Source organism: Protopterus annectens, chromosome 2.part0 (genome assembly GCF_019279795.1).
Source record: "Protopterus annectens isolate FY-2018-M chromosome 2.part0, PAN1.0, whole genome shotgun sequence".
NCBI lineage: Eukaryota > Metazoa > Chordata > Ceratodontiformes > Protopteridae > Protopterus > Protopterus annectens.
This window is the reverse complement of record NC_056728.1, coordinates 1,540,261,477-1,540,285,393: the sequence shown is the minus strand read 5'-3', so window position 1 is coordinate 1,540,285,393 and position 23,917 is coordinate 1,540,261,477. Positions and strand designations below refer to the sequence as shown.

Below are 23,917 nucleotides of genomic sequence, written 5' to 3'. Positions count from 1 at the left end.
AGTAGTAGGGTGTGTATAGAGTATAAAATATAAACACAAGAACAAAACATTTTTTTTGTCTCTCTAAATTATGAGTACTCTCGATATTTTGTTACAGAAATAACCAGTGATTATTAAGCTTTACAGAGAAAGGAATTAGGGATCTGTATCTAAAGTCGCCTTAGCTAAATGGCATACTGACTATCTCCTTTATTTATAACAAGTCAGGAATGGCTTTGCCTTACAAAGTACGGGCTCATTCTACCAGAGCTATAGCTACCTCTGCAGTTTTCTGCTCAAGAACTTCCATGGATGATATTTGTTCAGCAGCAACTTGGGCTTCCCTGCACACATTTATTTTTCAGTACAAGCTGGATTTGGTGTCCAGAGGTAGAGCATCTTTTGGCTCAATGGTGCTCAGAAATCTCCTTCCTTGAATCCACCCAGGGTTCTAAGTAGCTGGGTACTCTGTCCCATCAGTCGAGGATGGAATGAAAATTGACATCATCAGATAAAAAAACTTGTGTACTTACCAGAACATTCCATCTGTGTGGTCTATTTTCCTTCCTCCTCAACTTCCCTCCCACTAACCCTCCAACCTTTTTTAGATTTATTCTAGACCAGTGAGGGGATATAACTGTTGGGTTTCATCCTTATCTCTTTACCAGCTCCAGAGGTGGCATTACCCCCCTTCTCTGAGACTCTCTCTCTCTTTTTCTCCTCATCCAAATTATACACAAATAGGTATAAGTTATAAAAGTACATCTTTCTTTAATGCTTGCAAACAAGATCTGAGGTAATGGGGAAGGGTGCATTATGGGTAAGGGAGAAGCTCAAGAGTTTTGGATTGCCATGAGCTTTTACAAGAGGCTGAATCAAATCCGACTCCTTGGAGCCAAACCCATCAGTCGATGAGGAATGAAAATTGACAACATAGATGGAACGTTATGGTAAGTACATAACTTCTTTTTCAGATTAGTCTGTCTTTGCATTTTTTTCAGACTAGTTAGACACGATAACAATATGGAACTCTTCAACATCCAACTTACCATTAACAAGATCTCTTGTCACATCATGGTTAACTACAGAAACCCCTCTGTGCCCCCCTCAGCCTGTAACTCCTATCTAACTGGTATGGGGTCCCTATGCATTAAGCCAAACACCATTCTCCTTGGGGACTTCAACTATCCTTCCATTAACTGGGGGATTTTATACATACTTTAACATGTATGCCCAGAGATTTATGTACTTTATCACTACAAACTCCCTAAACATGTTAGTCTCCCCCCCCCAACCAGGGGCAATAAAATCATGGACTTGGATTTCATCAGTAGTTGACAGCTGTGCTCCTTACCAAGTGTACCTCTCTCCCTAGTCAAATCTGACTACAAATTAGTCACCTTTATCTCAAGACTGAAGCCAGTATTTCAATATTCAGAGATTATACCAAGCCTAAATTCTGTGCACATATGAATAACTAAGCAGATGTATCTGTTTCTCTCTGAAGTAAATACAATGCTAAATTCAAAATATAAACAGGCTCTATAATAAAAGAGAAACCTCATTGCATATAAAAAGATGCAAAAAAAGGAGTTCTTATTAAACTTAACAAAAAAAGCTGGAACATAATCAAATAAATCAATCAAAGCCAGATATGAGGTAAAAAGTCCCACCCAGGTAAAGGACAATCACAAAGACTTTTTTAGTTATATTAGAAACAATTAAAACTAAGCAGATAACACCCAATGGAATAAACGCCTTGCTACTGAATAGAAAGTAGTAACTAATTAATCCAACCAGAGCACAGTAGCAAAGGCAACCATGAAGCATGAGAGTAGCCAAACGCACATACAAAATACCAAATCAATCCTTTATTAGTGCACAGAGGTAAGCGCTTTCACAATTCGCTTCTTCAGACCATAAAAATCCCTCCATTATAGACTTCCTTATATACCCACCATACGAATCACTTAAACAATGATTCAATAAAAATCTTAAAGGCAAAGTATGCCATCTAAACTTAATGGTTCTTAATACACTCTGTCAACAAAACATAATATACGTATGTATGGGAACACACACAATTAAAAATGTTGTCTAAACTAACATTATAATTACTATATACATTCATAAAAACTTTGCACCTACATAGGCTGTACTGTAAAAATAGCATATTGTCCAGTGAATGTGGAAAATAGTTACAGGGATATATATATATATATATATATATATATATCAGCTTCAGACCTAACTAGCAAATACTGTAAAAATAGCATATCACTAAAGCCTATCCAAAAAATATGGAAGTAGAACTATAAAAATCATGATGGAAAATTTTTAAAAAGTTCCTTAAAAAGAAAAAAATTCTTCAACACTCAGAGTATCATAGCTGCATATTCCGTGGTATTCTGACAATAGAGTTCGCGCAAACCATGAATAAATAAAACCAAACTAAACCGTATAAATACTATGTATAGAGAAAAAACAGAAATATCAGGATAAATAAGCCACTAACATGCCCAGACATAACATCGGATGAATGGCATAGAGTCACAGATGGTCAACACCATATTAGGACTGTCCGAAAGGTATAAACACCATCACGAACAGCATATATCATATGACCACAGATTGGTGAGATGAGTGGAGCTATAAACATAGCAAAAAATATATAAAAGGTAACTCAGCATCATAGTATATATAATCCAAGTTCCCCAACATAGAATAATAAAAGCATTATATATATATATATATATATATATATATATATATATATATATATATATATATATATATATATATATGCATAACCAGAGTTCATTGAACATTAATGCCCTCCTTTGACAAACATTCTTCTGGACTTAATGCAGGTTTGAGAGAGGCTCTTTCATTGAAGCCTCTGCCTCTATCTGCTCTAAGTCTCAATATCCATTTCATTTCCCTCCTTCTCAGTACCATTTCTTAATATCACCCTCTCGGATGTTTGGTATGATGGCATCTACAACCATAAAATGGAAGGTATGCTCCTCCCCCACAGATGAAACATGTTTAGCTAGGGCATTATTAGGAGAGTTCACCCTTATAGCATACAAATGTTCCCTTATTCTATTGCGAAACATCCTGTTTGTTTTCCCAATATAGAATGAGGCACATAACTTACATTCCGCCAAACAGATAACATGTGGGGCACTGCAACTATCTGATACCTTAAAACTAAACTTCTGCCCAGTGTTTGGATGTAAAAACAGACCACAGGAAATCAGGAACCTGCAAAAATTGCACTGCCCACATGGTACAGTACCCATAGCTTCTCGTACTACACATCTGTTATCTGGATAACATAGGATTCTGCAAGTTAGGTTTATTTTTAAACCTAAAATGTGGTCTATCACCCACAATACCTCTAATATCTGGATTGGTCGTAAGAACTCACCAGTGCGTATTAATAATGTCATAAATAGCCCTGTTATCAGTAGTGAAAAACATGGGAATTCTCACCCCAGTGGGTCTACAACCTCACACATTCTGTCCTTCAACTGGATCTGAGAAATAAGGAGCAGCTCTACCTCTTCTAAGTGAATCTATTCCTGAAAGGCCTTCATCAATCTCTTCAAAACTATAGCCTTGTTTAGACAACCTATCTTTAAAGACATGCCCGTAACAAGGATCTGTGGCATTTAGGCAAGAGATCCTCATCCCTTGCCCCTTGATTATATTTATAATAATGTAATGTGGGTGCATACTTTGTCTATGCAAAAGGGTGTTCCTGTAACATTTCTTCCTATACACCCCTGTATTAATTGCACCTCATGTTAATTTTTCAACATAGACATCTAAATACTCTATCTTTGTTGGAGGGAAAGTCAGAGAGAACTTCAAATAATCAGTCATATCATTCATCTGAGTCATAAACATCCTCAGCTCATCTGAGTCATGGTGTTGACCATCTGTGACTCTATGCCATTCATCCAATGTTATGTCTGGGTATGTTAGTGGCTTATTTATCCTGATATTTCTGTTTTTTCTATATACATAGTATTTATACGGTTTAGTTTGGTTTTATTTATTTATGGTTTGTGCAAACTCTATTGTCAGAATATACCATAGGATATGCAGCTATGATGCTCTGAGTGTTGAAGAATTTTTCTCTTTTTAAGGAACTTTTTAAAAATTTTCCATCATGGTTTTTATAGTTCTACTTCCATATTTTTTGGATAGGCTTTAGTGATATCATGCTATTTTTATAGTATTTGCTAGTTAGGTCTAAAACTAATATATATATATATATATATATATATATATATATATATATATATATATATATATATATATATATATATCCCTGTAACTGTGTAGGTACAAAGTTTTTATGTATGTATATAGTAATTATAATGTTAGTTTAGACATTTTTAATTTTATGTGTTCCCATACATATGTATATTATGTTTTGTTGACAGAGTGTATTAAGAACCATTAAGTTTAGATGGCATACTTTGCCTTTAAGATTTTTATTGAATCATTGTTTAAGAGATTTGACTGGTGGGTATATGAGGAAGTCTATAATGGAGGGATTTTTATGGTCTGATGAAGCGAATTGTGAAAGCGCTTACCTCTGTGCATTAATAAAGGACTGATTTGGTACTTTTTACGTGAGTTTGGCTACTCTCATGCTTCATGGTTGCCTTTGCTACTGTGCTCTGGTTGGATTAATATTAGAAACAATACCCAGCACTGTACAGAGCTAATATTAAATGATATCACATACTCTGACCCAGAGGACATAATCAATCTATAGCAGATACATTTAGCTATAACTTCAGCCCCTCTCCCTTCCTACATTCCTAAATGTCATACCTGTAACTTGACTCCCTCAAGTCTCCCATGAACAAGTCTAAAATGCACTATTAAAGGCCAAGACCCCTGCTTCTACTGGACCAGATAACATACCAGGCTGCTCACTAGCTAGCTAGAAATAACACCTATCAGATCCCTTACAGAGGCTGTTCTGTGTCAGCCTCCAAAACAGGCTTTCTGTCAGATAGCAGTTTTTATCCCTTTGCACAGACTTGAGGCATCAGTGGACTTTGGGAAATTATAACCCCATAATTCTGACCAGCCTCATCTGTAAGGCTATGGTAAGGGTCATTATAAGATTAATAAAGACATAGGTAAACTACAAACTCTAGATCCATGCCAGATCAAATTTATTAAGGGCAGGTCCCTTCTCCGTAACATGATTGACTTCTTTGAGAATGTTACTGAAGCAATGTATGAGGGTAAATCAGTGCAGACTGTATGTCTAGACCAAAGTTGTCAGTGCCATCTTGCACTTTGGGTATCATAGTTAAACTATCCCAACTAAATGTGAGTCTCTATGTAACTCGTTGTATAGCAAACTATCTCAAAAACAGAACCCAGGAATTTAGGGTGAGGTGTTCTACCTTCTGCAAAAGACCGGTCACTAGTGGTGTACCCCAGGGTTCACTCCTTGGGGCCCACTCCTCTTTGGTCTTTCTATTTTGGAAGTCAAAGCTACTATTTAGGGTTTACAGCTGGCTATGTTTGCAGATGGCTGTAAACTTTGTGCCATCACAAGCTCTCCAGATGACACCAGGAATCCTCCAAGAATGGCTTTCCCAAACTAATAGGTGCTGTGAAAATCATGGACTAAAACTGAATGCCAAGAAGTGTATAATTATATACTTTGGCAAGCAAGAAGTCCATTGTTAATTTCACATTGACAGCACTCCCCTGAAAATTAATCTAGTAGTTGTGCATTTGGGAACCTGCATAATGAATGAACTGCCATTCAACCACCATATGTGTGCTGTCATAAAAATGTCTTCCTTCATTGCACAGCTTATCACTAAGGGCATATCGTCCAGGTCCAGTGATGTGATCATTCCATTGTATTCTGCACTTGTCAGGCTGATCATTGAGTATAATGCCCCCTTCAACATGTATCTAAACATTTTTGACACAACTTAAATGCCCACAATACTCTAACTAAGAAAAAGCAGGGTCCTTAGTCATAAAAACTATGCAGACCATCTGAAATCTTTGTCCCTTCTAGCGTCATACAGGCCGTTGAGAGGTGATCTCTGCCTTGTGTAGAAAACCTCAACAAGCCCTGTCGTGGCAGACCTGCTGCACATTCTCAAGTATAATTAGGCATAAACACCTGTTTTAGAGATTCAGATCTCTTTTGCAACATAAATAGAATGTGTTGGAGGGATAGATAGTATTTATCACAGAAAATACCACTTCTTTGGAGAGAGAGGTAGTATTTTCACAGAGAATATCACTTCTTTGGAATTGTCTTCCTCTCCACATAAAGTAAAGTACTTCTTTCACTCTATTCAGACTTAATCTAAACAAATGGATGGGTAACTGCAAATTCACCTGTTTTAACACCCTTGTCCTTCATGGAGAAGGGCAATATGTAAATGTTCTGCTTGCCTGTGGGTATTCCTACTTAAAATATAAGTGTTTGAAACTTCATGGAAATGACTAAGCTTCTAAAGATATTTATAGATCAATAGCCTTTTAAGCACTTATAAACCTACGTCTGTCTTGTATTTGCAGACACCTTTTCCAGTTGTCAGGATTCCTTGACATGGGTCATGAAACACCTGCTCAGTCTGGGGTTTCAACTCAGCTTGCAGAAGCCATCTCTAATCCGTTGACACTTACTGTGTTTTGTTTCTGGGATATATTCTACAGTCAACCGTAAGAAGAGCCTTTCTTCCTTTGGACTAGGTATAGCAGTACAAGAAAATTCTCCTGGACTTCTCCGGCCAGTCTCAGGCTTTTGCCATATAATTTCTCACGTTTCTAGGTTTCATTGCTTCCTTGATTCTTATATTTGCCTTAACAAGACTTCACATGAGAAGAATTCATTGGTACCTCAGATCAACACCCCCTGTATTTTCAGATTCCAGTGTAGCACAGTAATCTGTCAGCCTTGGTTTTCCCCTGTCTCCCTTCAGTCTCCTTCCCAGTCTGTCACAACAGATGCTTCAGACTTTGTTTGGGGAGCAGTTTCAAAAGGGGTGAAAGTCCAGGTTCTGTGGAGTTCCAAGGATAGACAAAAATCACATAAATATTAAATACATGTTGGCAGTTATCACTGCTTTAAAGGCCTTAAATCTTCTCTAGTCCCCAGGACTTCTGCAAGTTATAAACAACACCACAGTGATACGTTATATAAAGAGACAAGGGGTTATGTGATATTATCCAATTTGCAGACTTGCAGTATATGCAGTGTGTTATTTATTTTGCTGTGGTTGCCTGGGAGGAGGTAGCAGCTCAGCTCAGTCTGACTTTTCAGCTTCTTACATTTCCTTCACAGGAAAATATTGTAGCAGACAAGTTCAGCAGGACATGGACAGACCCTTATTAATGAAAATTACACCCGGGGTGAATGATCATTTTTTTCAGGACTCTAGCACTGCAGTTCATCACTACATATTTTAGCCAGGTTCTGAGGAATACATACCACCATATTTAGTCTGAGGTGCTCCTCTCCAGGTACATAGTGTAGCTTTACTTACAGCTGTCTCAGTGTTGCAAGCAGAGTCATTTGCTTTCTCACAGCTTGCTTGTTCCAGTCACACTTAACATTAGGACTAGGTTTTGCCAAAAAATGCAGTGACCTAGGAGACAAACAGATCGCCGGCTACTTGTATATCTAAGATTTGTTGCTTACATGATGGTTACTGTGTTTCTAAATTAAATGCCCAGAGAGCACTGTTCATTCTGTTGCCTTAACATTGCTGCAGTGTACCTGTTAGGTGTGATTTCACCTGTGTATTAAATTCTTACTATCGTCACTACACCTGAAAGGAAAATTAAAATATGCACACTTCTAACAGAGCAGTACTGCTTCCACAGTTCCTTCAGCACATTACTGTGCAGAGGGGGCACCATATCCCCTCACTGTATTGGAAAGTTTGAACTTCAAGGAGTGGCTGATTCTCATTTGCACTTTTGAGTGGTTGATGCATTTATTAATGAGGTAGATTAGTCTAAAAACCCATTTCAGTTATAACCCAAGCCAGATGGTAAGACAGTACAGTGAAAAGGAAATAACACTATGACTATACAATATATTGTACAAATACACTACAAGAACAGGCTACATGTGACAAAATGTAGGCACATTACAATATTGCAAAACTCCATGAGAGCGAACCGGGTTTAGTACACAAGGGTGTATTTAATGCATTGTAATGTACTTCAGAAATAAGTTACCTTTAAGCACTTGTACTAGAAAAATACTGCTGTAATACAAAGGCAAAATAATGTGAAGCTGTTTCTGCCATGTCTGTATTTATTACTTTTACATTTTTTCCCCTAGTGAAAATAAAACCTGTGGCATTTTAGCATAACTATTTAACCATTTCATGAGATATTGAAGGAGAAAACCAAATTCAGTTTTCTAAAAATTTCAGTGACCGTATCATGAATTGAGCTTGTAGGTGATGCTTTAAGGAAATACAGTATGCAGTTGTTCTGTGTCAGAAAGCTAAAAGTGATTGCAGCAAATGGTATGAAAATGAAAGGGCAAAAGGGTCATCTTCAGACGACATGGTGTCAGGTGGCACACCCTCTCCCCCCTCTGCGGGGCCATTTTGAAACTTTTACATGTACCTTCTGCCCTTTTTTTCCAGTGTTGACTCACTCCTTTTAACAAAGCAACTGTTAATAATGACTGCTTCTCATGTGACTGAATCCTGTCAGATGGTGCCACTGTTTAATTAAACAAAAACATATTAACACAGTTGTATTTTTGTTTTTAGTCAGAAGATTACTATGACATGAGACGGCTGTATATGATACTGGGCTCTTGTCTCTTCTACAAGGTGAGTTTCTCTTAGCTTGCAATGTGATTCTGAATAATATTTTGAACAACATAAAACTGTACCCTGTAAAGCAACAATATAGAGCAAATACCTTCTGCACCGACAAACTCAGAGCAGATAGTTGTGCGTCAAGTGGCAATAACTCAAGATTTAGTAGAATTAAGTATTTGTTAATATTTAAGTTAGTAGAATTTAGTACTGTTTAGCATAATCTGCTCCAATAAAGCACCCTTATTAGTCTGCACCAACAAAGCACACTTAATAGCGTTCTAACCCGAATACACCACCCCCTTGAAGCTCACCAATCAAAGGACAGGACGGTATGGATATGCAATTTCCTAACTTCTCTGTAGCCAGCTTGGTGGATATGGGCATCTTGATATAATGTAGCAATTGTATCATGTTTACCAGCAACCACTTAATCCTTAAAGAAACAAACACAGTATGAGAGAGGTGTGCTTACACAATGACACTGTAGGCTAAACTGTCACATACATGTGTACATCAGGTTGTCAAAACCATGAATAAAACACCAACCTCACATAGCACACAACGCACACACAGACTAGCATATACTGAGGCACTTCAAAGCAGTCTTTCTAAACAACAAAGATCACCTAGACTACTTGTTGTCAAAGTTATGTCTCAGCAAGCCTGAAGGCATTCAGAAAAAAACAACACTTAACACCACACATACTGTCATTCTTAGTGGAGCCCCAAACACTAAGCCCCTAAAGCAAGCAAACACACTTTCCAGGACTCTCATCATGGGAGACTCCATTGTAAGATAGAAATAAAGGTAAATTTCCTCTCTAAGCACAAAACTGTCAGTGAAAAGTGAAAGGCAACAAATGTAAAAACACTGACAGTACCACAGCTAGGACATTTATTACAAAAAATAAAGTAAAAAACTAAAAAATTACAATGAATAAATCCTTGCAAAACAGTGGTGTTTTGTAAGGATTTATTCATTGTAATTTTTGTTTTTGTTTTTTACTTTATTTTTTGTAATAAATTTCCTAGCTGTGGTACTGTCAGTGTTTTTACATTTGTTCCATTGTAAGATATACTGATGCCCCTCTAACCAGGCTGAACAAAGAGAAGATATAACTGTTAGTTGCTTATGTGGAGCCCTGATCCTCTATATCACTCACGCAATCAAATCATTATGTCATGGATACCAGTATGATTCCATTATAGTCCATGTAGGTGTAAATGACCTGAGCCATACCTTCCTGGAATATATGAAGACAGACATTGTGGAGCTTTCAGAATGTCTCTCATGCTGGTATGAGCCTAACATTGAGCACAGCATATTGCCATCACAGTGGATGATGCCCAATATGAGCAAAAAATGATTGGTTTCAACAACTGGTTGTTTTTCTGGTATTAGTCTAAGGGGATCCAGTATTCGTCAGCTTGAGAAGACATGGTTAACAGCCCACATTGCTTTGCCAAGAATTGCCTGCACCTTTCCCCGCTAGGCTTTCAAATACTGGCTAAAACTAGATCCACCCCATAGTGCATTTTTAGGCAATGCCAAATTGAAAAACCTACCAACATGGCAAAATCAACTCAACTGAACCTCAAGGTGTTACTGTACAATGCCACGAACCTAAACAAAAAAAATACATTCCTTCCAAGCTCTCCTCACACTCTAGAATATATACATCTGTACAGTTACCAAAACATGGGTTAAAGTAGCAGAGAGTACTCCAGCAGTGCCAAGTTTCAGTGTCTTCCACACTTTGACAAGCAGTTGTATAGGCAAGGCTAACGATGGAGATGTGTCTGCATACATCAGGAACAAATATACCTCTGGGGTGGTCAACCAGGATGACATGCTGGAGTTCATCCATATGCAGATCACCATAGACAAAGTCTTGTGCCACATGTCCTAACCAGCTATAGGTCACCTTCCATGTTCCAAGAAGCTCACAGTGTATACATGGACCTACTGGAGACACTTACCATCCAGCCTAACACCCTTCTCATGGGAGATTTTAATTACCCCTCTGTAGACTGGGAATCCTACATGTCTTCAAATCTTACAGCCACAGAGATTCCTAGATTTCGTAAATACAAACACTGTTGACCAAATAGTGAATACACCCAACAGAAACTCCAGCATACTCAACACTGTGCTCACAAATATGGGAGAATGCTGCAGCCCTTCACACGCGCGCACACACACACACACACACACACACACAAACACACCTAGTATCACATCCTCCATAGTAAGGTCTGACCATAAAGCTAATGGCTAACCTCGTAAATGATTGCACATGTTGACTAGTCGGTGAATCCCTTCAAGGTGAGAACAACCTTCAGGAAGGTCTTAACACAGGAGGTAACTGTCACTTGGTGCAAAACCTGTGACTTAAAACTCAGTATCAATGGGCGCAGTGGTGCAGTGGTTAGAGTTGTCGCCTCACAGCAAGAGGTTCTCCCGTTCGATTCTCGGCTGGAGCGCCTTCTGTGTGGAGTCTGCATGTCCTCCCTGTGGTTGAGTGATGTATAAAGACGTGCAGGTAGGTGTGTGCGTGAATGGGTGTGCCTTCTTTGAAGGTTGGACGTCAGGCTAGCAACTTGGCACCGTGAAAATCTGCTGCCAATCATTAGTGGACTGGAGTTCCGCTGTGACGACCCCTAACCGGAAAAAGCCAAAAGATATTACTTACCAAGAAATGTATTGTAGTACCTTTTGACCGGTTACTACATCATCCATAAAATACCCCTAAAAGTTGATTCACTAGTCAGTGATCTGGGAACTCATGTAGATAGTAACCTAGCCTTCGACCAACATGTGTCCAAATTAGTAAGAAAATCCTTCTATGTTGCTCATCTTATTAGCAAGGGCATGGCATCTAGGTCCAGAGAGGTCATCATACCACTGTACTTGGCCATCATAGATTATAATGTCCTTTTTGGTGTGTACCTGACCAGGCACATGGAGGAACTAGAACGTCATTTCTACAAAGCTTCCTTACAAAAAGAATACTTGCAGTAAACACAATGCCCTACATTGATCGACTGAAATCCCTGTCTGTTTACTTGGTATCATACAGAGGTCTGAGAGGTGTTCTTTGCCTGGCATATTAGGCATCTGTGGACCCTGTTTTGATAAACTTTTTGCACATCTGGAAAACAGACAGTGTCAGAAGTACTGTACTAAAATACCTAAACCTTGCTTGCCACATAAATAGAACATGTTGAGGAGAGAGATATATCTGTTTCTCAGAGAATTCCCATTGTAAAGTAAAGTTTCCTCCCTGTTCCTATTTAAGAGCAACTTGGCCCAATGGGTGGGTGATCAGAAATTCACTCCTGTTCTGCTGCTTATGTCTCTGATGGACAGAGGCAGTCAGTAAATCACCCATAAATGAAATCAAATTTGTGGGTCACATTTGGGTTGCACAGCTAGGCTTATAATGGCCCTAGTGGTTGTTAGTCTAGTATACACCTGTGAACCTATGAACAGTTGCTGATTATTAATTTGCATAGTAGAGGCCTAGGGAGCAGTAAGTTGGCCCTTTGTCTATGTAGAGATACAGATATAGTTAGGCCGATGCAGCAGAACAACTTTGGCTTTGTATATTTTATAAGGTGATTATTCATATTAGGTATAAAGTAGTTGCTTGTACTGTAACTGTAGTCCTCGCTTTTCAAAATGTGTTATCTTTTCTTGGATAATTAGTTATGCTTAGTAGTTAGTCATGCTTAGTAGTTAGTCTGTAGAACTGTTTGTAAAGAGTTAGAGGAACTGATGCACCAAACTTTATTATGCCGCTTCTCTTCAGAAAAAAAATCCAATGTCTCTTGTGAGATCATTCACTGCCTGTTTCAGTTACGCAGGTATAGTCTAATTTCATAGAGTAGGCCTGGTAGTAGTAGTAGTTAGATTGGGGATGATGATTGTACTCTTCAGGGCCTCATTGCCCATGTTTGTGAAGGAGATTGTACTTAGATTCCTTTCTGAGAATTCCTGTATTGTTGCTTTTACATTTGAATCTCCCATTGTCTTCCAGGGCATGCTTTCTCAGAATGCATTTCCTGGTAGTGTTTCCATTTACAGCTAACTGTTGGTTTTAGAGCTTAGGCCGAGTCAGTCTCTCTCACTTTCTTATACTCTTCATTCTGTTGTTCTTACTCAACTCTTTGTAGATGTCTTGCATATTCCTCCAAGGTTACTAAGTGCACCAGCAATAAATAGATTTTAGGCAGATAATGTGCATTCTTTGTATTAATTAGCCTTGAATCCCAAGCAGGAAACTGCTGATTGCCAGGTTTGCAATAGATTAACCAGACCACGTTGTACGAAGCAACAAGCCTCTACTAATTTCTTATAACTAGGAAGGTATAAAAAAATGAAAGCATCAGTCATGACACAGCAGGCTATTGCCGCAATAATGGCCACTTCTACAGGTAGTATTTCTGCCTTGTTGCCCCATTCTTTGTCTACAGAATCCTCAGATTATTGGCAGTTTCACACCGCCACAGTAAATGGTTTCTGTCCATTAGCAAGTAAGGTCCGACTCTACAGGTAGCCCTAGATATTCTCAATGTGAACTTGTTACTACTGCCACTGTAGTCATTATAGCTGACACCTGAGGTACAGATGTCAGTGGCTATCCATTTCTTTGGTTCTGGTCAGTTGCAAGGCCACATCTGTATGATCAAAACTCAAGCAACCAGTCAATTCCAACAATTGCCAACCAAAACTAAATAAACCAACTGGTAAATCAGTGGTGTCAGGTTCCAAAAGACAAAACTAAAGCTGGATGAAAAAACTCATTGTTTATTTTAACGTCAGGTTTAGCGCTTTCATCTACTCATGGTAGACTTCATCAGAACACCATATCTGAAAACAACTGACTTTAAATAAGAACAGTCTTCCAAACATGCTGTTGTGTCTTTCAGCTTTTCCCGGTTAGGGGTCACCACAGCAGAACTCCGGTCCGCTAATGATTGGCAGTAGATTTTTACGTGCCGAGTTGCCGGCCCTGACACACAACCTTCAACGAAGGTACGCCCATTCACGCATGTCTCCACACAGAAAATGCTCTAGCTGAAAATCGAACAGGACAACGTCTTACTGTGAGGCAACAACGCTACCGCAGCACCACCACCGCAGTAGTGTTCCAATCATGTAACTGCATTAATTGAACTCATAAATATTCATCATTTCAATTCTAACTACTATGATCTAACAGCGCAATTACATGTGAATAATAATTTTAAAATATATGATCACAATCGAATTTTCAATTATAAATCATTGTTAAACACGTACACAAAATATATGTCTGTTAAAAATGTTAAAAATATAAAAATATAAAAATCATGTACAATATATCACAATGGGTAACAATAATGCTGTAAATAGTAAAAAACTAATACTAACACCTGTGGTTGGTGCTATTGAAAATACAGCTATGAGTACCCCTTTCATGCTCTTAATAGGGGTTTGGTAGAAATACAGTCATTTAATCCTGGGGGTTAGCTGCATTCAATAAAATTTGCCATTTCACTTCTCTCTCCCCCAGTTTTGCTTTCACATCTCCTCCTCTAGGGTCCGTTTTAACACATTCCAATATGGCAAATTTGAAAGTGTTACAAGTCTCACTATCTTTTAAATGTCTGTATAGGGCGTTGTTTGTATCTTTTTTTCTAATACAGTAAAGGTGGTCATATATACGATTCCTAAATCTCCTCTCTGTTTTTCCAACATAAAAACACAGTTGGTACAAGTAGTTAAATAGACCACATATTGCATCTGACAATTACCCTTTTTAAACCTAATGACTGTTTTATTAATGTTATCCAAAGTAAGGGTATGGTCTTCATTTATAGCATAGCACTGATTACAGTGTCCACATTTACTTGTACCTTCTGTCCTATAATTCATTTTTTCTTTGTATTTATCACTGGTTTGAATTTTTGTTTTCAAATTTAATCCAGTTTTGTAGACAAAATGGGGTTTGTCTCCTAATTTATTGTGCACCCTTTCATCACATCTCAAAATATTCCAATTCTTGTGTATAATGTTCTTAACTTCCTTAACATAAGGATTAAACTGTAAAATACAGGCTCTCTTAAATTTCATATAAATATCCGTATCTTTTGTGTGAGTAGGCCCGTTGTTATTAATATCCATATCTACACCCAACAGGGGCTTGTACTTTTTCCCCCACTCTCTTATAACATACCTAGTGACATCACTAATAAGTTCATTAGGGTACCCCCTCTCTCTGAACATATTTCCTAAATATTCAATCTCTATCACCATCTCTGAATAATCAGAGGTCATCCGGGCAGCTCTAATACATTGTCCCTTGATTATACTTTTCTTTTGATTCCTTGGGTGATTACTGGAAAATTCTAAGTATGTGTTGCTAATGGTCTCCTTTCTATGTATTTTGGATTTAAAACCCCCATTAGTAGAATAAATATAGGTATCAAGGTATGGGATACCAGTACTATTATAATTATAAGTGAACTTTAAATATGTACTAGAGTTATTAAGATGTTCCAAGAATATTGCAATTTCATCCAGGGTACCAGTCCACAAAATAAATATATCATCCAAAAATCTGATGTAACAACTATGAACTGGTACCATTGGTTTTTAAAAATATATTCTTCTTCCCAGTGTAATAAAACAAGGTTCACAAACATAGGGGCACAAGCTGCCCCCATACCAACCCCTCGAATCTGTTTGTAATGTTCTCCTTCATAGTATATGTAATTATTGTCTAGCACTATGCTCATAAATTCTTCCAACAGACTGATTTTATCCCAATCAAATGATGTGTACCTCTGTATGCTATTTGTGAATCTGATCATACCTTCATCCTTAGGTATACAGGAAAATAAGTCGACTCTATCAGTTGTCAAAAAAAAAAATAATTTTTCCTTTTTCAGGGTTTGGGTTTAATTCTACTAAAGAAATCCTATGAATCTTTTTACTATGTGGGACCTCATAGATAGATTTCATTTACCAGCTACTTTTCCACTTTCAAAGGGCAAATTTTTTTTTTTACTTGAAATGGGGGATCCTCCAAATTCTTGTGTACCTTAGGGATCCCCACTGTTGTAGCTAACACCGGGTATTCGACTCTTAAAAAAATGATACATATCTTTGTCTATTCTGTTGTCCAACAGATATTCTTCAAGATATAGGTCGATTCTCCGGTTAGCAATATTTATTTGATTAATAGATGAAATTTCATAATTCCCCAAATTGTTAAGAATATCATAAATTTTTTGTATATACTCACTAGTGTCATATAATACAATTCCCCCTCCTTTGTCTGGGGTCATAATACGTATGTTATGATTTCTACATATTTCATTAAGAAAAAGTTGTTCTTTCTTACTCAGGTTGAAATTAGGTCTTTTTTGTTTAGTCATTTCAAATATCTATACATTTCGTCCATTACTACTTTTTCATATGCTGCAAGGGTATTATGCATGGGGGGTGTAAAATGACTTTTCTTTCTTAAGTCATTATTCTTTTTATACTCTGTTTCATTTTGAAAAAAATAATTCAAGATTTAATTTCCTCAGATATATTTTAAATTCAACTGTACTATCAACTATATCAAATTTCTGGTTAGGAACATACTTCATACCCTTTGCAAATAACAAAAAATGTTCCTTCTCAAGTTTGTGTTGAGTGTAGTTGAATATACTAAAATGCCCCATGGTGTATTGTATCCTATTTTGCTGCACTATCTCTTGTTCCATGATTGTCCTTTCTGTTTGTTTCTTGTCCACCCCCCTTGGTATGATACCTCTCCCCTTCTTTGGTTGTCATATTTCCTGTACTCCCCCTTGTAGTCCATCCTCCATTCCTGTTGTTTCCCTAAAAAATGTTGGTTATTGTTGTTACCACCATCATACTGCCTAGTATAATTATCGCCCTTAGCGGCCGGACCTTGTTCCTTTCCAATGTGCTCTTCACCTCTATCTGTCCCCTTGTTCCATCTATAAGCTGCACTCAATTTATATTGTTCACTATCCCTCCTCAGTTATTTACATTTCCTGTCAAAAATCTTTTTACTACTTTTTTCCACATCTTCAAATTGTTTACTATATAAAGTTTCCCATTGTGAAAATAATAGATCTTTTAAAATACTCTCATTCAATTCTTCCACTTCCTTCACCATTTTACATAATTTATTGTCGTTACATGAAATAATAAACTCCATAAATTGCATCCCGAAACCATCAAACATTTCATTACATTCAAGTATGTTAGTTTCGGTCATTTCTACACCTATGGATTGCTTGAAAAATCGCAAACCCATAGGTACTACTTTAGACTCAATACATGAAGGTACATGTCTAATTGCAACGCTTTTATTTTCCCCAACTTTTTACCAAAGTCGTGTATAAGATCTCTTAAAGTTTTTGTTATTAAAACAATTCCCTTCATTTTCTCCTTCCTGCCGTGTATTGTGAAGGGATTGGAAGTCATATTTAACATTAAGAAAATTATCCAAACCTCTACGTTCTTTGAACTTGTCAGTGTACTCATACGGGTATGAATTAGAACTAAATTGCAATGTTCTTGGAACATCTTAATAACTCTAGTACATATTTAAAGTTCACTTATAATTATAATAGTACTGGTATCCCGTACCTTGATACCTATATTTATTCTACTAATGGGGGTTTTAAATCCAAAATATATAGAAAGGAGACCTTCAGTAACACATACTTAGAATTTTCCAGTAATCACCCAAGGAATCAAAAGAAAAGTATAATCAAGGGACAATGTATTAGAGCTGTCCGGATGACATCTGATTATTCAGAGATGGTGATAGAGATTGAATATTTAGGAAATATGTTCAGAGAGAGGGGGTACCCTAATGAACTTATTAGTGATGTCACTAGGTATGTTATAAGAGAGTGGGGGGAAAACTACAAGCCCCTGTTGGGTGTAGATATGGATATTAATAACAACGGGCCTACTCATGCAAAAGATACGGATATTAATATGAAATTTAACAGAGCCTGTATTTTACAGTTTAATCCTTATGTTAAGGAAGTTAAGAACATTATGCACAAGAATTGGAATATTTTGAGATGTGATGAAGGGGTGCACAATAAATTAGGAGACAAAACCCCATTTTGTCTACAAAACTGGATTAAATTTGAAAACAAAAATTCAAACCAGTGATATATACAAAGAAAAAATGAATTATAGGACAGAAGGTACAAGTAAATGTGGACACTGTAATCAGTGCTATGCTATAAATGAAGACCATACCCTTACTTTGGATAAAATTAATAAAACAGTCATTAGGTTTAAAAAGGGTAATTGCCAGACGCAATATGTGGTCTATTTAGCTACTTGTACCAACTGTCCAAGTTTTTATGTTGGAAAAACAGAGAGGAGATTTAGGAATCATATATATGACCACCTTTACTGTATTAGAAAAAAAGATACAAACAACGCACTATACAGACATTTAAAAGGTAGTGAGACTTGTAACACTTTCAAATTTGCCGTATTAGAATGTGTTAAAACGGGCCCTAGAGGAGGAAATGTGAAAGCAAAACTGGGGAGAGAGAAGTGAAATGGCAAATTTTATTGAATGCAGCTAACCCCCCAGGATTAAATGACTGTATTTCTACCAAACCCCTATTAAGAGCATGAAAGGGGTATGCATAGCTGTATTTTCAATAACACCAACCACAGGTGTTAGTATTAGTTTTTTACTATTTACAGCATTATTGTTACCCATTGTGATATATTGCACATAATTTTTATATTTTTATATTTTTAACATTTTTAACATACATATATTTTGTGTACTTGTTTAACAATGTTTTATAATTAAAAATTCGATTGTGATCATATATTTTTAAATTACTATTCACATGTAATTGCACAGTTAGATCATAGCAGTTAGAATTGAATTGATGAATATTTATGAGTTCAATTAATGCAGTTACATGATTGGAAGACTGTTCTTATTTAAAGTCAGTTGTTTTTAGATATGGTATTCTGAGAAAGTCTACCGTGAGTAGATGAAAGCGCTGAACGTGACGTTAAAATAAACAATGAGTTTTTTCATCCAGCTTTAGTTTTGTTTTTTGGAACCTGACACCACTGATTTACCAGTTGGTTTATTTAGTTTTGGTTGGCACATCTGTATGATGTCTTACTCTTAGCAAAACAGCTGATAAGGATGGTCCTGTTACATGCACATATGAACATCATGATAAAGAAGTTGTTCTGTGTAGTTCTGATTTCCATTTGTACCTACACCAAGTGCCACTATATTTGCCTTCTGAACTGCACTGCACTGTAACAGCTTATCTGCCAGAGACCTTTCATCCTCTCTTTTAGAAAGTACTTCAGTACATTATATTTGAATCTATTCAGTCATCCAGTTTCTGCTTATTCTGCTTCTCCTTTCTCCTATGTCCCTGAGTCCATCCTTCTGCTTGACACTTGATTATATAGTGAGCCTGTGTCATGTCCTGAATTTCCTTCTTTCCTTCAGAAAGTAGAGACTTGGAAAGGTGGTTTTGTGTACATTATGAAGAACAAAAAGAAACGAAAGTATGATGTATGGGGATACTGCATTATTCAGGGATAAACTGGAGGAAGTTGGAGGAGTGAGGTTAAAGAGGAAGGACGTAAGAGAGGGGCAGGTGGAAGGCAAATATGCTAACAAAATACTATATAGAAGGGATTATAGAGCCCTGGGACATATGGGGGAATTAGGGGGTATATAGCTTGTAATTAGAAGGCTTGAGACTTTCTTGAGAGAGGACAGGGAAAGGCTGTAACAACTGCTTGGGGCTAACTGCAGTATTTGCTTGATCTGTGTAGGTCATGAGTTTTCCGTCAACATTTTGTATTTTTATATGAATATCCAGTGTCTTAAGACGTTTTTCATATGGCAGGCACATCCCACTCATGTTTTTAACAGCTCTCTTCTATGTACTTTTTGATGTCCTTATCTCTGTATAGCCTCTAGAACTGTGCACTGCATGTGGCTTTAAGAGCACCCCGTACTAATATCTGTATATTCTGAGTCTACCCTTTCACTCTGCAGCTCCACATCCTGTTGAGATTTACCACAGATATGATTTTTGTAACACCTCAAGAACTTTCCACCTGACAAACTCTAACCATCAAGGACTCTATCGTATTCCTAACACAGTGCAACAAGGATAGCTCAGACATATCTCCATACCCCTCAGCTACCACTGATTGAACAGAATGTCCATGATTTTTTCTTATAATCTCCATTGCTCTGACACAGATGAATGCAGACAGTCAATAAATCAAGGCATTGGTTTCAGTTATTAGTCTTCATTTGCAGTTTCTTGCAGCAAAATCTGTCATTCTGTTAATATTTCCAATGAGGTAATGTAATATTTAAAACCTGCCACTGTTTCTAGTGTCCTCCTCAAATGCCTGTTGGTACAGGGGGAGTTGAGATGCATGGAAGTCCCTCACCATCTCTGTCTCACCACACACACACACCCTTACCCTACCTATCCTCTAACCAACCACCTCCATTCTGTTACCTCCCTGGCAGTGGGAGACACCTCAACCACTCATCCTTCTACATACATTCAGATAGGGAGCCACACACACAAATGCACGAAATTACACAGACCTGCTTGTATCCCTACCACCAATGCCTGTCCTCTAAACCCCCTGGCATTTTCCTCTATTGGAACCTTCCATTAAAAGTAATGAGTGAATACAAACTTTTGGCCCTGATAATCAAAGCAACTGATAGAATTGCTCACCTGTGAAAATCATCACTATCAATTGCTTGGCTGCATAAATCACTTAGGCAGGCATTTCCCGGAAAGAGGACATGACTCATTATCATATGCCTCACCCCCAGATTGCCTCATTTACATTTGCAATAAGCTAGACTGACTTTATCTCCTTGAGTTAGGCCTGCATTTGAATCAGAAAAGATTGCTGCCAATAACAAATAGGGTTTACCGCTGGCAGTAACATTTCCGAATCTTGTGAATGGTCTTCCACTGCTGTGCCTAAACTCATCTCAAAACGCTCAAAAGCTGCAAACTGCAGAAAACAAAATATGTAGCATTATCCTGCAAATTGATATGAACATGCATCATTGCAAATTCTTAAAACAATCCAAGTGGTTACCTGTTACAAACAGAGCTATTCCTCTATTTAGCAAATTAATATTTAAAATTATTCAACTTCTCTGTTAGAGAACAAAGTTATTCTCTAAGAAGCAGCCAGAATGACTTTCCCATTGTAGCTCAAACAAAATTAAAAACAGGAGAAAAGGCCTTTTCAGGATTATGGCATGCAGTATAGAGTCATATCCCCAGTGAAATGAAAAACAGTATAAAGTTGGAGTCATTCATAGCTATACTACACTCGTGGGGGGGGGGGGTCCAGTGTCTGTCCGTGTGGAAGGACATGGTCAATGCACCACATTGCTTTGCCAAGGATGGGCTGCACCTGCCTTCCCATAGGCTTTCAAATATTGGCTAAAACTGTATCCACCCCCTTAGAGTCTTTTTTAGGCAATGCCAAAAACGAAAAACTACCAACATAGTGAAAAATCTACAAGCAACCTTAAGGTGTTACCTGTCCATGCTTGGTGCCTAAACAAAAAAATTCCACACCCTTCAAAGCCTTCCTCATTTTGGAGAATGTAAACATCTGTGCCGTGAGTGAGACTTGGTTTAGAGCCAAGGAAAGTACTCCAGAAATGCAAGGCTGCAGTGCCTTCTACACATTTAGACCAGGAACAGCACAGACTTCAGCCAGAGGTGGAGGTGTCTCGATCTATACTAGCAACAAACATACCTCCATACCATGGAGCTCATCCATAGATAAGGGTCCTCACCATATCATGGCTACAGTTCACCATCTATGCCCCTAGAGTCTCAAAGTCTCTTACCTAAACCTACTAGAGGCGCTCACCATCTAATCAAACACCCTATATTCATGGGTGAATCTGACTACCCCTCTGTAGACTGGGAAATGTACACTGCCTCAAACTCATAGGCACAACACTTCCTGGACTTTATTAACAAAAACACCCTGGAACAGATAGTGCATGCTCCAACTAGAGAGTTAAACATACTGGGTCTGGTATTCACCAACATGGGAGAGCATTGCACCTGACCATATCACATCCACACTACTGCAGTCAGATCACAAAGCTGTCTCATTTGAAGTAAAAAAAATCGAACCCCAAATTGCAGCTAAACCAGTAACAGAAACCATTCAAAGGTAAACTACATCCTATAAGTGGAAATTTGTCAAAATTCAAGGCTCCCCCCAACCCTGAGACCCCAGCTACCTATGCAGAATTATTCGGAGTCCCATAGAGGCTGCTGTACCTAGCAGAAGTAAACCCCAAACAAACCCTTCTGGTTGAATCTTCTCCTAAACCGGGTGTATAGTAAAAAAAGAACACTCTTGACCAGAATCGGGAAGAGTAAATCTCTTTAAGACAACTGGAGTCTTATATAACTAAACAAGAATCTAAGAGGTCTGATTAAATCCAACAAGGCAAAATATGAGGTCAGGATAGCCCTGCAGGCTAAGAACCATAAGAAGGCCTTCTTCATCTATGTCTAAAACCTTAGAGATAACATATAGCAGTTTGCTGAACTGGTGGTGAGTGGTACTACTTTCACCAGTCAGGGTGACATAGCAAATCCACTTGCTAATAAATTCAGCTCAAACTTTTCCCACCACTACCTCCAGCTCCATCAAGTGAAATCCCCTCTGACATGCTTCTTCTCAGCTTTCAGTAGGGATCAGGTGCTGGCAGCACTTTCTAAAGTCAATAACACCACCTCTGTGGGTCCCAGTAACATCCCAGTTTGCCTACTGAGTAGTCTAAAACCTGACCTATCAGGACCACTTGAGGCACTTCAACTACAGCCTTGAAATAGGCTACATTCCAGGTAAATGGATGACCGCAACAGCCATTCCCCTCCAAGAGTGGACCGTCAACCGACCAAGGGAACTGCAAACCCATCAGTCTGAAAAGCCTAATATGCAAAGCCATGGAACGAATTATCATGGAAATGATAAACAAGGGCTTTGGCCATCTACAGACACTGGACCCATCCGAATTTGGCTTTAAGGGAAGGTCATGCCTACTTAACTTGGTAGACTTCTTTGAGAGGGTCAGCAAGGCAGTGGACAAGGGTAAAACCATATATACTGCATGTATTGACATGGCTAAGGTATTCAATGCAATACCCCACTCAGGTATTGTTCAAACTCTCTGAGCTAGGTGTCAATCCTTGCATAACTCACTGGGTCGCCAGCTGGCTCATAGACAGAACCCAAGAAGTCAGGATCTGTAAGACCACCTCCACCAAGAGACCGATCACCTGCAGAGTTTCCCAAGGCTCTATGCTGAGCCCACTCCTGTTTGGCATCTACTTCTCGGAAGTCAAGGCAAATGTTCAAGGCCTCTGATTAACCAAGTTCACAGATGACTGTAAATTGGGAGCCATTATTGATTCCACCCAAAACACCAATGTCGTATAAGAGGGTTTAACACAGACAAATTACTGGTACCAAAGCCACGGCCTAAAACTAAATGCCAAAAATGCATTATAATGCCCTATGGGAAACTGTAAATCCAATTTAATTACTCCATCAATAAAATGCCCTTAAGGGTCGACCCAGTAGTAGGGGATCTTGGAACATATGTAGACAGCAATCTGGCCTTTGACCCCCACATAGCTAAGGTAATAAAAAAACATTCTGTGTCGCCCAATTTATAGATGAGGGTATGGCATTGTCCACGGAAGTTATAGTACCACTCTACTTGGCCTTAATTAGACCTATCATTGAATACAGTGGCCCCTTTGGTGTATATCTAACCAGACACTTACAGCAGTTGAAACTACCCTGTCCTAAACTGATTGCCTAAAGGCTATCTCTCTCTGTTTAATCTCTACAGGCTGATGAGATGGGATCTTTACCTGCCTTACAGGGCTTCCTCAGACCCAGCCCTGATGGATCTGTTGCATATGAGCAAAACAGATGGCATTAGAAACACTAGAGCCAGGAT

The 23,917-nt window shown here is 38.1% G+C and overlaps 1 protein-coding gene across 2 annotated transcripts in view; it reads left to right on the top strand.

Moving 5' to 3' along the window:
- Nucleotides 1-23,917, top strand: part of INTU (inturned planar cell polarity protein) — a 1,478,455-nt gene that overhangs the window by 1,007,548 nt on the left and 446,990 nt on the right. For both annotated transcript variants that reach the window (XM_044061672.1, XM_044061671.1), the window contains exon 10: nt 8,781-8,843. In XM_044061672.1, coding sequence (XP_043917607.1) covers nt 8,781-8,843 — 63 coding nt within the window. The remainder of the gene's footprint in view (nt 1-8,780; nt 8,844-23,917) is intronic.